Genomic DNA, 16834 nt, shown 5'->3' on the forward strand with positions numbered 1-16834 from the left:
TCACAAAAATGGAAACTGCACTAAAGGTCTGTCCAGCTCAGCATTGCTGACTTTGACTGGCACCAGAAAAGAAAATGTTTTCCCTGGCTGGCTTCACAATAAATGTGCATCAGTGCACAGCCTCCATGCACGACATCTCACATTTCCAAGGGTTAGGGGGTTAACTCAGAGTTCAGGTCAGAGTGACGTTCTTTTAATGAGTAACTAGCTCTTGCTAATAATTAAAAATCACATGGAAAAGAATGAAAACAGGGTTGGAATGTTAGAGACAGGTTTGGCTGGGTCTCCAGCTGACAGCATTCCTTCCTTCCTGACTTTCTTAAGCATTTTCTTGGATTTCTGGCCTAAAGAAGAACTCAGTGAAAGATGGAGGTGGTTGAGGCAGGAGCTCTGCTCCTTCTCTACTTGCTCTTCGCTTTAATCTTCTCCTCCTTCAAAATGTACAAGAAGAAAAGCCAGCTACCCCCAGGACCCACTCCCTGGCTCTTGCTGGGAAATCTCCTGCAGAAAGATGTCCTGCCTCTCTACAAGTTCTATAAAAAGGTGAGTTTCCCTGTCCATAAATGTCAATAGGATTTTGCCTAGAATAGTAGGACAGAGAGAGGAGGACACAAATTTAATTTCTTCCTTGTCTGGTCTGTGTATATCTGCTTGAGTCTGCTGCTTTGAGAAGCCTTCAGTTAACAGAATGGAGCTTATGATTGGAAAGTTCCCATCCTCTTTGTCTTTTCCCATGCTAGAAGGCTTTAGAGAGTATGGGGATCCATATGAACCAACTTGGACCCTGTGGTTGTCATCTGAGGCCCTTCTTTTGTGCCTTCTCTGTGAGAACTCCATAGGGTGACAACATGAGAATGGGCCTTTGCTGTGGTGGCTCACCATTTGTGCAATGCTCTATCCAAGGAAGCTCACCTGGTGCGTTCATTACATATCTTGAGGCACCAGGCAAAAATATTCATTGTCACCCAGGCCTTTGGCTAATTAAGCAATCTATACCGTTTAAACTTCGGGGAGGGGGGTATTCTTTTTGCCTGTTATTATGCTATGTATTTCTGTGTTTTTAAATTAATATTAATAATAATATGATGATGATATAATCCTCAGAATAAGAGCACTATAGAAATTTAAAAAGTAAAAAATAATGAATGAATGAATAACAGCCATTAATTTTGATGGAGGATAAAGCTATAGTTGATGGCCATATTATAGCTTCAGGAAAAATGCCTTGGTGGAACTGAGTGCCTGCTACCAACTTTAACTGGTGTCCCAGCTGTGTCTCTATCTTATCAGCTGTTAAAACTGTCCATCATTACATCTAGGAGTCATGAATTCCAAACTCTGTGCTGTGTCTAAGAAGTACAGTCATACCTTGGATGTCGAATGGAATCCTTCCAGAAGTCCATTCGACTTCCAAAAGTTCGGAAATCAAAGTACAACTTCTGATTGGCTGCAGGAAGCTCCTGTAGCCAATCAGAAGATGCAGAAGCCCCATCAGACATTCAGCTTCCAAAAATAGTTCGCAAACCGAAACAGTCACTTCTGGGTTTGTGGTATTCGGGAGCCAAAACGTTTGAGAATTAAGCAGTCTGAAAACCAAGGTATGACTGTATTTCCTTGTGTTTCTCTTGAATTTCCCACCATAGAGCATCACTGGGTGACTAGCATCACTGGGTGACTGGCCAGGAAAGAGATCTTGTGTGATGGGAGAGGGAGCAAAATCTCTCGCTTCCTTCACACCATGACACTGTTACACACTGCTGTCTTCTCTCCTCTTACTCACCTTTTTCCTAAAAAAAGAAAGAAAGATCCAGATGTTGTGCCCAAGTTTGGCCCAGGGGACACAGTTTCTCCACCCCTGCCCTGAGGCATCTGCCCAAAGGAAGCATTGCCCAATGAACATTGCTTGTCTTTGATTCTACTTTCAGCTCATTGATAAATATGGCCCCATCTTTACTGTCTGGATCGGGCCAAAGCCCATCGTTGTGATTTGTGGATATGAAACAATGAAAGATGCTTTTGTGAATCATGCTGAAGAATTTGGTGGGCGTCCTGCAATGCCCTTCATAGACAGAGCGAACAACTATCGAGGTAAGGGGTGTATTGCATTTCTGTGCTTATTTTTGGATTACCTGTGTTAACCTAGGCCCTGCCACACTTCCTGTCTATTATGCTCAGCAGTTATGCCATATTTCAGGTACACAATTAGAGCAGCCATGCTGGATGAAAATGGATGACATTACGCCATGTTTGTGTCTTCAGTATCAGCTGCTTGGATCTTTGTGAACATGTTTGTAGCTTTAGGTTCGATGAATGGTGTGGCGTTTGCCCTCCTAGGTGTGTGACATCATACTGGCTTCATAAGGAAAGGGTTAACTAAGTGTAAAATGATTAACCAATAGGAACCCAAGGGAAGGAGTTAGAGTTAGAGTTAGAGTTAGAGTTAGAGTTGTTAGTTAGAGTTAGAGTTGTTAGTTAGAGTTAGAGTTAGAGTTAGAGTTAGAGTTGTTAAGAAGTTAGTCTGGAGTTAGAGAAGAGAGAGGGAGGGTAAGTCTGTGGGTTGGGATAGTCTGATGTGAGAGAGTGAGAGAATCTGTTAAGTGGAGTCAGTCAAACAGTCAAGATAATCAGTCAGAAGGTATTAGGAAGGTATAGGCCGGTAAAGAAACTAAGGTTAAGAAACTGACAAGAAAATTATCTGAGAAACCATAAACTTCTTAATGCTTATAAAATAAACTTGTTTATTTGGTTTAATTTTAACAACTGTCTGGACTCAGTGTGTACCTGAGAGTAATGGGTTGGTGGCAGCGGGGAAGCGAGCACAGTGGTGGCACAGGGATCAATAGACTGCCAAACATCCGGGGACCCTGTGTGATCGCCACAAATGGAGACCTTGGCATTGTGAAAAGAGTAACAGAACAACAGCCATGAAGCCAAACAAAAAACAAAAAAACAACTGATAGCACAAGATGTTTTGGCAAACCAGTGCTTGAGTGTGTGAAAAAGTGACCTGTGTGAAGAACTGCTGATATAGCATAGGCACAAGTTGCTCCTGCCCCCCTATTCCGGATAGATTATCAGAGGGAAATTTTGTGGGGAAGTCCAGTTCCATGCTCATAGCTCAGTTGGTAGAGAATGAGACTCAACCTCAGGGTCGTGGGTTTGAGCCCCACATCAGGCAAAAGGTTCTTGCATTGCCGGGGATTGGACTAGAAGACCATCGTGGTCCCTTCAAGCTCTACAATTCTTTGGTTCTTTTAATGTTGTATAATCTCAGTGCAAGCGAACCGCAAAGAAATCAGGCTGAATGCTGAATAAACCAGTTGTCTGGAACCACCACGTTTGCAATTACAAATGGGAATGTAGCTTGAAGGAGGAAGGCACCATCTCTCATATTGAAACTTCCTGCTGGTTTCTGCACATTGAGCTCTCCACCTGTTTCCTTTCAGGAATGGTCAACAGAAATGAGGCAAAATGGAGAGAGGTGCGCAGGTTCACATTATCCACCCTGCGGGAATTTGGGATGGGAAAGAAAACAATGTCTGAGAGGATACAAGAGGAAGCCCTTTGCCTGGTAGAAGAATTGGTGGCCACACAAGGTACTCTTGAGCCATACGTCTTCCAAAGAAAATTCTGCCATCCTTCAATGCAGGAAGTGGGGTTTTATTTTGTGATTGTTGTTGGTGACTGTAATTTGTCTCTTCTTACTTCAGACCTCTCCGATTTTAATTCTCTCTTTAAATATTGGGCAAGCTTTATATTCTTCTTGGGGGTGGTGGTTCTATAATTAATTTGTTTTTAAAGCTAAGTGTCAGGGGTCTGCCTCCAAGGGAGAGGGGAGAGACAGGAATGTACAGACAAACAATCATTAAGCAAACAATCTGTGAGCACCTAGAAAGGAATGCTGTGATCACCAATAGTCAGCATGGATTTCTGAAAAATAAGTCATGTCAGACGAACCTGATCTCATTTTTTGAATTACAAGCCTGGTAGATGAAGGGAAGCCTGGTAGATGAAGGGAACGCAGTGGATGTAGTCTACCTTGATTTCAGCAAGGCATTTGACAAGGTGCCCCATGATATTCTTGTAAAGAAGCTGGTAAAATGCGGTCTTGACTCTGCTACCACTCAATGGATTTGTAACTGGCTGACTGACCGGACCCAAAGAGTGCTCATCAATGGTTCCTCTTCATCCTGGAGAAGAGTGACTAGTGGGGTGCCACAGGGTTCTGTCTTGGGCCCGGTCTTATTCAACATCTTTATCAACGACTTGGATGATGCACTCAAGGGCATCCTGATCAAATTTGCAGATGACACCAAACTGGGAGGGGTGGCTAACACCCCAGAGGACAGGATCACACTTCAAAATGACCTTGACAGATTAGAGAACTGGGCCAAAACAAACAAGATGAATTTTAACAGGGAGAAATGTAAAGTATTGCACTTGGGCAAAAAAAATGAGAGGCACAAATACAAGATGGGTGACACCTGGCTTGAGAGCAGTACATGTCAAAAGGATCTAGGAGTCTTGGTTGACCACAAACTTGACATGAGCCAACAGTGTGACGCGGCAGCTAAAAAAGCCAATGCAATTCTGGGCTGCATCAATAGGAGTATAGCATCTAGATCAAGGGAAGTAATAGTGCCACTGTATTCTGCTCTGGTCAGACCTCACCTGGAGCACTGTGTCCAGTTCTGGGCACCACAGTTCAAGAAGGACACTGACAAACTGGAACGTGTCCAGAGGAGGGCAACCAAAATGGTCAAAGGCCTGGAAACGATGCCTTATGAGGAACGGCTAAGGGAGCTGGGCATGTTTAGCCTGGAGAAGAGGAGGTTAAGGGGTGATATGATAGCCATGTTCAAATATATAAAAGGATGTCACATAGAGGAGGGAGAAAGGTTGTTTTCTGCTGCTCCAGAGAAGCGGACACGGAGCAATGGATCCAAACTACAAGAAAGAAGATTCCACCTAAACATTAGGAAGAACTTCCCGACAGTAAGAGCTGTTCGGCAGTGGAATTTGCTGCCAAGGAGTGTGGTGGAGTCTCCTTCTTTGGAGGTCTTTAAGCAGAGGCTTGACAACCATATGTCAGGAGTGCTCTGATGGTGTTTCCTGCTTGGCAGGGGGTTGGACTCGATGGCCCTTGTGGTCTCTTCCAACTCTATGATTCTATGATTCTATGATTCTATGATTCTATGATTCTATGATTCTATGATTCTATGACAGCCTCCTCCTTTGTTGAGCAACTGCACCTTGTCAGTCTGGTGAAAGTGAGACTTTAGGAGAAACAGACGACGAGAGAAAGGGGGGGGAGGATGCAAAGGCTCAGTCAGGCTGAGATGAGCCACAACACCGCTTCCAGGGAGTTGGACGTGCCTCTTCCATTGCATAGTTTTCGCCAGGGAATTACACGTAAGGAAAAGAGGCAGAAATGGGGTTCTCCCGGGCTTATATGCTGGAGGGCAAACAGGAAGAAGGCACCTCCGGAATCTGCTAGTGATTGAGGCAAACATGGATTTGGGACCTCTGCACTGTACATAGTTTTTGCGCTCAATAAAACTTATAAAACCCTCCCAAAACTAACCTACCTATTCCAAACCCTTCCACTCTGGATCCCCCAAACCCTACTCCGCAGATGGCAGGGAAAACTACACTCCTTTATCTTCTCACACAAAAACCCAAGAATAAGCCCCAAATACCTGCACCTCCCCACCTCAGAAGGAGGATGGGGAATCCCCAACATAGAAGGATATTATACTGCCAACCAAATACGCCATATAATCCCATATATACTAGAAGATGAGACAAAACTATGGATACACCTAGAGAGGGACACAACTGAAAATACCTGCACCACAGCATACCCTCTCCTCCCAAACAAACTAAGGAAAATTCCCACAACACTTAACAGGTACACACAGACCATGCTCAGGGCATGGAAAACAGTAATAGGCAAACTATCCCCAACCCCATCCCCACTAATTCCCTAGGCATACCACCCATTATTCCATCACGCAGCACAAAACCTCCAGATTAAAACCTGGCAAACCAAAGGCCTATATCACCGAATAGACTTCTACGAAAATAACAAACTTTATCAACACAAGAAATACAAGACAAACTAGAAGACACCCAAATGCCCTGGTTAAGGCATCACCAATTACATGCCTTCTTAAACAACCCAGCAGTAAAATCAGCAGCAACTAGGCCACTGACAACCTTTGAAAACCTCCTTTTAACAACATAGGGACACGGCAGAGAAATGGCATCCGCAGTATACAAAATACTACTACAAAATCCCACGAATTCCCTAGACACAATAAAAAAACAATGGGAGGATGACATAGGCTATGAGATTAACCCCACTCAGTGGACCAAAATGTGGACTATACCCCCCCTTTAAATCCATACCAATGAAAAGAAAAGAACTCACTCTGAAACTCACCTACAGGTGGTACCTAACACCAAGAAAACTAGCACTAATATGCCCAGGAATCTCACCAAAATGCTGGAGAGGGTGCACCTCCACAGGCACATACCTCCACATGTGGTGGGAGTGCCCCAAAATCCAACCATTCTGGACAACAACTGTACGAGAAATAAGTAAAATATCCAAGCAAGTATTAGAAATCACCCCAGAATTGGCTTTACTAAACATCTTCCAAGACAATAATGCCCACTTACACCACAAAGAACTCATAACCCACCTACTTTCAGCAGCCAGAAGCATCATAGCCAGACACTGGAGAGACCTGTCAGGAGTAGGCATGGACCAATGGTACCAAATAGTATGGGAAACAGCCCTACTAGAAAAATTAACCAATAAACTGAAACTGACACGGGGACAAATAGAAGAAGATGCCTTTACCCCGGTATGGCTCCCCTTTATCACATACACAGCCCAACAAGACAACGACAATAATCCACCAACAGCATACAAATCAATATGGCTAACCTGATCCAAAACACCCACCCACCCCACTCACATATGAAAACAAAGACCACCACAGCCAACCACAAATGAATAACCACACCCTAGGCCAACCCCAACCTCTCTCACCACCAAAGGAACACAAGCGAACAGCAAAGAACCTGCACAGTCAACGCTGACACCAAACCCTACATATAGTAAGTGAAATAGAAACATTGCCACCTGACCCCACTCTCACCCATTGGCTGAGGGAGGCGGTGTACAGCTTCCGGGTCATGTGGCCAGCATGACTAAGCTACTTCCCGTGAACCAGAGCAGCGCACGGAAACACCGTTTACCTTCCCGCTGGAGCAGTACCTATTTATCTACTTGCACTTTGACATGCTTTCGAACTGCTAGGTTGGCAGGAACAGGGACCGAGTGTGGCGATCACACAGGGTCCCCGGATGTTTCACCATCTATTGATCCCTCTGCCACCACTTTATTTCTTGCTGCCACCACCCAGGCCCTACCTGGTAAAATACTGAGTCCAGTCAGGGTTAAATTGGAACATAAACGTCTGTTTATTTATTGCAGTTTAACAAGTGTATGGTTTCATAAACGGTCTCAGTCAATTACAATCATGGGGTGCCTATCCAAACCTATAACTTCTGCTACCTGCTCTCACTCACTAAACCACCTCTCAGATTTTTGCCTGCCTTCCTAGCTCCTAACTGTTCCTGACTCAGCTTTTTTCGCTACACTAACTCAACCTACCTACAGACTCTATCCCAATTCACTCTCACTCCAACCAACCACCCAACTCCCATCAAACTCCCCCTTCGCCCCTCCCAGAGCTGATTTTATAGTCCCTCTGACTCCACCCCCCTGGGTTCTGATTAGGTAACCTGCTTAACTATTTCACCTCCAGCACTCTCATATGTTAACGCCATACCGAGCAACGGGAGCTCACCCCATTGCTGGGATTCAAACCGCCAACCTTCTGATCAGCAAGCCCTAGGCTCTGTGGTTTAGACCACAGCGCCACCTATGTCCCTTAAATTCCAGAGAGATATCAAAAGGAAAATATATCAGTTTTGCCATAAAGGCAAAAAAAGCGCACAGGGTGGTTGGGACAACCCAGTCAGATGGAAGGGGTATATTATTATTATTATTATTATTATTATTACTACTACTAGTAGTAGTAGTAGTAATAATAATTATTATTACTACTACTAGTAGTAGTAATAATAATTATTATTACTAGTAGTAATAATAATATTAGCGGGTGGTGCTGTGGGTTAAACCACAGAGCCTAGGACTTGCCGATCAGAAGGTTGGCAGTTCGAATGCATGCGACGGGGTGAGCTCCCATTGTTCGGTCCCTGCTCCTGCAAACCAAACAGTTCGAAAGCACGTCAAAGTGCAAGTAGATAAATAGGTACCGCTCCGGCCGGAAGGTAAACGGCGTTTCCGTGCACTGCTCTGGTTCGCCAGAAGCGGCTTAGTTATGCTGGCCACATGACCCGGAAGCTGTACGCCGGCTCCCTCAGCCAATAAAGTGAGATGAGCGCCGCAACCCCAAAGTCGGCCACGACTGGACCTAATGGTCAGGGGTCCCTTTACCTTTACCTTATTACTACTACTACTACTGCTACTATTACCAACTTGCCAAGCCCCACTCACCATGTCTCATTGTTCTTGCAGGGCAGGCCTTTGACCCAAGAAGAAGCATCACATGTGCTGTTTCAAATGTCCTCTCTTCAGTTGTCTTTGGGAATCGGTTTGACTACAAAGATCCGGTGCTGCTGGAGAACCTGCGTATTGTGCAGGACTTCATGGGCTACATCCGTACTTTATCAATGCAGGCATGTCGTTCCTTCTGCATGCTGAACCTGGGGGTCTTTCTTCTACCTCTGTGTTTCTTTCTGCTTATAACTATTTCTGCACTCAAACAGGCATGCTTCCTCAAATTTACTTATGTCACCAGTAGGGATGTAAAATGTGGTTCAATTCATCTCAGTGTGATCTGTTACAGGTCTTTCTCCCACATAACAAACTGCACTCCAATTCAGTTCTTCGCCCCAGTGGCATGTCTTTATGTAAATAATGCCAAAAATATCACCACATTTTTGTTAAAGTTGTAAGTTTACATAAAATGCCGTGTTTGAATGCTGTAACCTTAAGCAAAAACGTTGCACTCTGACAAAAGCATCAGAGAAGGCTCCTATTTTTCCATTGGAGTGAGATAGGTGGCCTGATGACTCATTTCTGGATACAAGAGTGGCAGAGCTCTCACAGGAGGAAGCTGAATCTTGAAAAGTCTCTGTATGTGCTTGTTGGACATGACTACTACTACTAGTAGTAGTAGCAGTAGAAGCAGCAACAGCAGCAGTAGCAGAGAAGTTCCAAAAGCCACATTAATTTAATAACCTCTGAATGAGAGAGAGGCAAATACAGGTTATCTCATTTCTCATTTATCTCATTTATGATTACAGTTTATCTCATTTCCTCATTTCCCCATTGCTTCTGTTCCAGATTTATAATTTGGCCCCAGGAATAATGGCTTACCTACCTGGACAGCACAGGAAGATATTAGCAGACTGTGAAAAAATGAAGGCCTTCATTCGTGAGAGGGTGGAGTCCCACAGGAGGACACTGGATCCTCAGAATCTCCGTGACTATATCGATTGCTTCCTTATCAGGTCAGAGAAGGTAGGGAGATCCATAACTTTCTTTCCCTACATTTCTGAGATGCCCCTCATTTGTAGTAAATTTGAAACTGTCCCTCATTGTTGTTTCACTCCCTCATTCTGAAACATTGTCCCTGTCTTGGCTTTGGTGGCTGCTGAAGTCCATCTCCAAACTAATCTCAGATGGAAACATCTGTCCTCCAGTTTATTTAGACATCAACCCAGGCAGCAGAAACACAGCTGACCAAAATGAAATCATACATGAGATTGTGGTCTGAAATCCGCCCCCCCCCCCCCCGCTGGTTCTCAATGGTGTCTTTATACTCAACAATATCTTTATATTGCAATAAGCAATGTACATCTTGTGTTTGAAGTTAACACTTGTTGTTGTTGTTTAGTCGTTCAGTCGTGTCCGACTCTTCGTGACCCCATGGACCAGAGCACGCCAGGCACTCCTGTCTTCCACTGCCACCCGCAGTTTGGTCAGGTTCATGTTTGTAGCTTCGAGAACACTGTCTAGCCATCTCATCCTCTGTCGTCCCCTTCTCCTTGTGCCCTCCATCTTTCCCAACATCAGGGTCTTTTCCAGTGAGTCTTCTCTTCTCATGAGGTGGCCAAAGTATTGGAGCCTCAGCTTCACAATCTGTCCTTCCAGTGAGCACTCAGGGCTGATTTCCTTAAGAATGGATGCGTTTGATCTTCTTGCAGTCCATGGGACTCTCAAGAGTCTCCTCCAGCACCATAATTCAAAAGCGTCAATTCATTCCAGTTAACACAGTTCATTCCATTTACAGCCTTGAGAAGACAAGGTCATGACAGACCAGACCACCAAGGTTATTGTGTGGAATAGGATGAGATGTTTCAATTTCTCCACCCTCCTTTCCCTTCTGCCTTGTTTACAGAAACAAACCAATCCTGAGAATATCTACAGCACCGAAGAGCTTGTCCAGTGCGTGTTTGGACTCTTTATTGCTGGGTCAACAAACTCAAGCACTGCCTTAGTCTTCAGCCTCCTGGTGATGGCTAAATTTCCACACATTCAAGGTACTTAAATGGCCAAAAGATTTGATTTGCTCTGCTATCCAACCCAAAATTTTTCAAAGGTCACTTGCAGTAAATTCAACGAAACAGCAAAATATGCACTATTTCACTAATATAGTAATAGTGTTATGGTAAAAAACAAGTAAAGAAAATATCAATGAACAATTGGAAGTTGCATGATAAAAAAACAGCAAAGCTGTTCAGAGGCAGTAAGACTTACTCATAAAGATCATTGCAGAACAAAAAAGTATTTCTACACCTCTAAAGATGTCAGACAAGGAGGTTTGAATGGGGGTTAACTTTAGCCTTAGTTTCTAAGAAGAGAAAGATGATTTGACATACAATTTTTTATATTTTCATGCAGCTTTCCACTCAGATGAATCCCAAAGTGACTTACAAACAATTAATAATAATGGCATGATAGAACATAGTAGAAAATCACAAATACAGTACAGCATAAATCATATGAACAATTCACAAATATTCAGATGATGCTCCCTGCATTTTGGAAGAGAAATTGCTTGAGAAAATATTACTGTGTCAGATCAAAAGCAGCTCCAGTGTTCCGGAAGTACATTTTCTGAATGCTTTCCATTGCAGCGAAAGTTCAACAGGAGATTGATGAGGTGGTAGGTGCCAACCGCATTCCTGGCATGGACGATTGGGTGAGGATGCCCTTCACAAATGCCGTTATCCATGAGACTCAACGATTTGAAAAAGGGAGCCTTGAGGGCTTCCCACGTGCAACAACGTGTCGTACAGAGTTCCGGGGCTACATCATCCCACAGGTATGATTCACGCATGAAATGATCAGTTTATTATGGGGAGGAAAAGGGAGGGATTTAGCATCAGATGAAGGGCCTTGATCTGCCATAGTTCCAGGCAGTGTGGAGACAAGTCATAGTAAGTTCCCCCCACCTACTCAATTTCTGGTGATTTTTCAGAATGCTGTGCAATTATGTGAGACCGGCTGCTTCAGCAATCACTGTCTTTCTGAAAAGAATGTCCTTTCTTATATGACTGTGAAACCAAAACAAATAATGCAATGTCTATCTTCTCCCTGAAGTCCACCACTGTGGTTCCAATGCTCACAACTGTGCACTATGACCCACTCCAGTGGGAGACTCCAGAAAAGTTTAACCCTGGACATTTCTTGGATGAGAAGGGTCAGTTCCGGAAAAGAAATGCCTTCATGCCTTTTTCTGCAGGTGACTTGATTCACATGTTGTGGGGTTGGGGCTGGTGGCCGGTGTGTGGGTAGGAGTGGGACGCTGGGAGAAAACTGATGGTTTTAGGACATGTGTAGGCAAACTAAGGCCTGGGGGCCTGATCTGGCCCAATCACCTTCTAAATCCAGCTCACAGATGGTCCGGGAATCAGCATTTTTTACATGAGTAGAATGTGTCCTTTTATTTAAAATGCATCTCTGGGTTATTTGTGAGGCATAGGAATTCGTTCATCCCCCCCCCCCGATATAGTCCTGCTCCCCACAAGGTCTGAGGGACAGTGAAAAAGTTTGCTGTTCTAGGAGATAAATAAATGTTGGAACTGGAGTGATGGAATGAAGGGCAAGGGTATTTCTCCTGTTAACCTAATATTTGCTTTGGAGCTAATATGCATATGTGGAGCCATTGAGCAAGGGTTTCTACACACAAACTCACACAGATTTGCATAAAGCTGATTTGGTTCTGCTTTTCAAATGAGAGCAATTTCACACACAGAGACCCCAGAAATAGGTCACATGTTGTCTAAGTTCTTGGCTTTATCTGTATGAAGAGGTCCCACACATTTGCTGTCTTACACTGAGTTCCTTGGATCTTCTGTTGCCCTAATGACTCATTAAAAGGTAAAGGGACCCCTGACCATTAGGTCCAGTCATGGCCAACTCTGGGATTGTGGCTCTCCTCTTGCTTTATTGGCCGAGGGAGCCTGCGTACTGCTTCCGGGTCATGTGGCCAGCATGACTAAGCTGCTTCTGGTGAACCGGAGCAGCGCATGGAAATGCCGTTTACCTTCCCGCCAGAGAGGTACCTATTTATCTACTTGCACTTTGTGCTTTCGAACTGCTAGGTTGGCAGGAGCAGGGACTGAGCAACTGGAGCTCACCCCATCGCGGGGATTTGAAATGCCGACCTTTTGATCAGCAAGTCCTAGGCTCTGTGGTTTAACCCACAGCGCCACCGGCATCCCAATGACTCATTACCTCCAGGCTATTACCTGAAAAAGAATGTTGGTCTGGCTTAATTAGCTTTTAAAGCATGCCTATTCCAGATTAGCATCAAGCAGGTATTCCAAATCCTGCTGTACTTTGATGCTACATAACATGTCTACAATGAAATGCCACCCACGAGTCAGAGAAGCAAGACAAACTGGAGACAGTTCAAAAACCTACTTGCTTGACCTTTCATGTACATAACAGTGTGCAAACAGAGAGCTGTAGACACCAACTGAGAATTGGCCCTATTGCTGCCCTTGTTATGCTTGCTTTGGTTTTTTGTTTTTTGTTTTAAACTCTTAAACTCTAGCATTTGCTGTGCACTATCTTGTTCTTTGGTTATTGCTTGGCTCTGCCTTCTTTCTCTCTGCCAGGAAAACGGGCATGCCCAGGGGAAGCCCTGGCTCGGATGGAACTGTTCCTGTTCTTCGCTGTTCTGCTCCAGAACTTCACCTTCCAGCTGGTGGGAGATTTCAAAGAAATGGACGTAACATCTTTTCATATGCAGTACAAAATGAAGAGCGCATGCTTACAAATGCAAGCCATTAGACGTTCTAAGTGATCCAGTGAGGTAAACTAAGCAGAAGGGATCAAGTCAGTGCCTCCAAAACTATTTGTAGTAAGTAGAATGGAAGCACTGAGAGATTTGAATCCAACAGTACTGAGGAAAACCAAATATTCCAAGCTTAGGTGGAACAGGCCATAGGAGCTGCCCCCCAGTAAAATATTTGAGGAGGCTGCACTCCAAGTTGATAGACATTACCATTCAAATGGGGTGCATATGCCGCATCTTGTGATCAATTATGCAGGGCAGGACTTACCCCCCCTCCCCATATTTTATTAAAGTTAGCACCCCTGGACAAGGCAGAAATTGAACAGGCTAATCCAGATATTCTCAGACATCAGCTCCCATCATCCCAGCTAGTAGTTGCTAGCAGGTTGCATGGGTGATAATGTGTTGCTATCCTCACTTTTCAATGCCACACATTGCCCGTTATTCAATGCCAATTATTCACAGTAAACAGAACAGAAGTAAAACAAGGCTCAAAAATGAATGGAATGTCAAGTGATAATACCTTTACAAGTGTGTGTGAAGCAGATACTGCAAAACAGTTGTTGTTTAGTCGTTTAGTCATGTCCGACTCTTCGTGACCCCATGGACCAGAGCATGCCAGGCACTCCTGTCTTCCACTGCCTCCCGCAGTTTGGTCAAACTCATGCTGGTAGCTTCGAGAACACTGTCCAACCATCTCGTCCTCTGTCGTCCCCTTCTCCTTGTGCCCTCAATCTCTCCCAACATCAGGGTCTTTTCCAGGGAGTCTTCTCTTCTCATGAGGTGGCCAAAGTATTGGAGCCTCAGCTTCACGATCTGTCCTTCCAGTGAGCACTCAGGGCTGATTTCCTTAAGAATGGATAGGTTTCATCTTCTTGCAGTCCACGCGACTCTCAAAACAGTAAATTACCTGAATTAAGGCTATGACAGTAATTTTGAAATATAATAAGGATCTTATGTCAAATATTTTGTTTTTGTTTTACAGAAGGTATCTTTAGGAAAATAATAAATCTAGTTTTGCCTGAAAAACTAAAAAATAAAGCAGTAGTTATTATTATTATTATTACATTTCTACATGCAGCAAAAACATGCAATAATATCCGTTTCTTTGAGGGGATTAAGAAATTTTAAAGATTGAAACTAAATTCTAATCCAATCCGTAAATTCGTGAAGAAATCCATTTTTCAGTGTACCAAAAATAAATTGCCTTCAGAAATATATATATATTTCAGATCCTTTTTTTAGCATCAAGAGAAAAGAAAATGCAGCTGTGTTGATTCTTTTATTGCTTAAAGCAGCCTTGGGGGGAAAGGTCCAACTGATTTTGGTGTTCTAATGTTAATATTGCAGACTGAATTACTATTACAGGCAAGAAATATTGTTAGTACCTTGGTATCTACATTAATTACAGAATTAGCTTATAATTTGCCCAGCTGGCTTGGTCTTTACCAGGTTTGGAAATAACAGAGATATGAGCATCCTACCATACAGATGGCAAAGAAGAGTGGGAATATAAATTCAATCAATCAATAAAAATGTATTGTGTGAGGGGAGTGCATAAAGTTTCCGCTCTGTTCTACATGCCACACAAAGTTTTTAAAACACCCATAAGGATGCCCTCCAGTTAAATATTTTCCTAAACTAAAAAGCCAAAATCGAAGTGTTAAAAGATGGGCTCCTGTCAGTAAGATAATTTGCTTGAGTTTTCCTGTTCCTTCCGGCTGGAGAATGTTGAAGGTTTTCACTGTGTCAGATGTGTATTGGTTTCAGAAATCTGGAAATAGAGCTCTCAATGTTGTTTTTTATTACAACAAAAGTTCAACAGTAGATCGATGAGGTGGGAGATGCCAACCATGTCCCTGGCATGGAAGATAGAGTGAAGATGCCCTATACCAATGCTGTTGTCCATGAGGTTCAACGATATGAAGAAGAGAGCCTTGAGAGCTTACCACAAGACACAATGTGCTGTACAGAATTCCAGGGTTACATTATCCCTCAGGTGTGTTTCACACATGGATTGATCAGATTATTACAGAGAGGGAAACGGGAAGATTTATCATCACCCGAATGGTCTTGATATCCCAAAGTCCCAGACAGTGTGGATACAATATAAGGTGATTCTCCACTTCAACCCCATTCATGGTGATTTTTCAGAATGCTGTGCAACGACTTGTTTTTATGCTAGAGAACCAGTTTTAGAAATCACTTTCTGACAAAAGAGACAGTGATATCTTCCATCATGAAAGAAAGCTGTTTCCTATTATATTTATGAGTACTGTAATCTGCATCTTCTCCCTGAAGGGAACTGCTGTTTGTCCACTGTTCACAACTTTGCACTTTGACTCTCACCATTGGGAGACTCCAAAAAAGTTTAACCCGGTCATTTCTTGGAGGAGAAGGGTCAATTCCAAAAAATAAAAAATAAATGCCTTCATGCCTTTTTTCTGCAGGTGACTTGATGGGCCCAGGTTCTCATGTTGTCCGATTGGGGTTGGTGGCCTATGTGTGGGTGGGATTGGGGTGCTGGGAGAAATCTGGTGGTTCTAGGACAGGCATAGGCAAACTCAGCCCTCCAGATGTTTTGGGACTACAACTCCCATCATCCCTAGCTAACAGGACCAGTGGTCAGGGATGATGGGAGTTGTAGTTCCAAAAAATCTGGAGGGCCGAGTTTGCCTATGCCTGTTCTAGGAGATAAATAAGTGCCATTAAACTAGCTCTTACAGTCCCTCACACTCACACTTCAGCTCAAAATTTGTTAACTTTTACACATGTCTCAAGAAATCCACACATATGTGCGCTGTACACATGAGCTTTAAGTATTCTTGCAAGAGGGAAATCTTTTATGTGGTGCAACCATGTCCCACCCTGGACAAGTATCTACACTCTGAAAGGCTTCCAACACATATAAAAAGCTATACAAGTCTGCTTTCAGATGCCTTCTAAAGATTGTAAAGTTACATCTCCTTGACCCGGGGCCTCCACAGTCGCTTGTGGACTCATTGTTAAAACCGTGTTCATGGAAGACAATCTTACTCTGCTAAGATTGATCACCAAAGAAGAAGAAGAAGAAGACCTCATGTGTCCCAGCTAGGGGCAAAGGGATGTATGCCCAACTAGATGGCCCCTCCTCTTCGGGCCTGGGGCCTAGCAAGAAAAAGCATCCAATTAAGAAACCAGCCACTGACCGTTGTCAGCAGAAAAGTTTGTTACCTGATGTCTCCCCTGACTTTCTCCATCTTCATACTATCAAGGACATCCTTGATTTCTTTCAGCTGCAAAGGCTTGCCATGGATTTAGTTTGCTGCAGATCTAACTGCAGAAGAACCAAATGCAGAAATAAACTTTAGCATTCACAGATCAAGGTTACTTTTCTTTCCTATACAACAAAAAATAATACATTAGAAACTCTGAATTTATTT

General features: G+C 43.5%; 1 protein-coding gene across 1 annotated transcript in view; it reads left to right on the plus strand.

Annotated features, from left to right (window-relative positions):
- The first annotated feature begins 249 nt into the window (after positions 1-249).
- LOC310671260 (uncharacterized protein) overlaps positions 250-16834 on the plus strand; it is a 31002-nt gene continuing 14417 nt past the window's right edge. The window contains exons 1-9 of the mRNA XM_083427005.1: positions 250-543; positions 1926-2088; positions 3447-3596; positions 8618-8778; positions 9449-9625; positions 10506-10647; positions 11245-11432; positions 11711-11852; positions 13234-13417. Of these exons, the coding sequence (XP_083283131.1) occupies positions 367-543; positions 1926-2088; positions 3447-3596; positions 8618-8778; positions 9449-9625; positions 10506-10647; positions 11245-11432; positions 11711-11852; positions 13234-13417 (1484 nt within the window). The 5' untranslated portion in view covers positions 250-366. The remainder of the gene's footprint in view (positions 544-1925; positions 2089-3446; positions 3597-8617; positions 8779-9448; positions 9626-10505; positions 10648-11244; positions 11433-11710; positions 11853-13233; positions 13418-16834) is intronic.

Source organism: Podarcis tiliguerta (assembly GCF_965153285.1).
Source record: "Podarcis tiliguerta genome assembly, chromosome: 2".
NCBI lineage: Eukaryota > Metazoa > Chordata > Lepidosauria > Squamata > Lacertidae > Podarcis > Podarcis tiliguerta.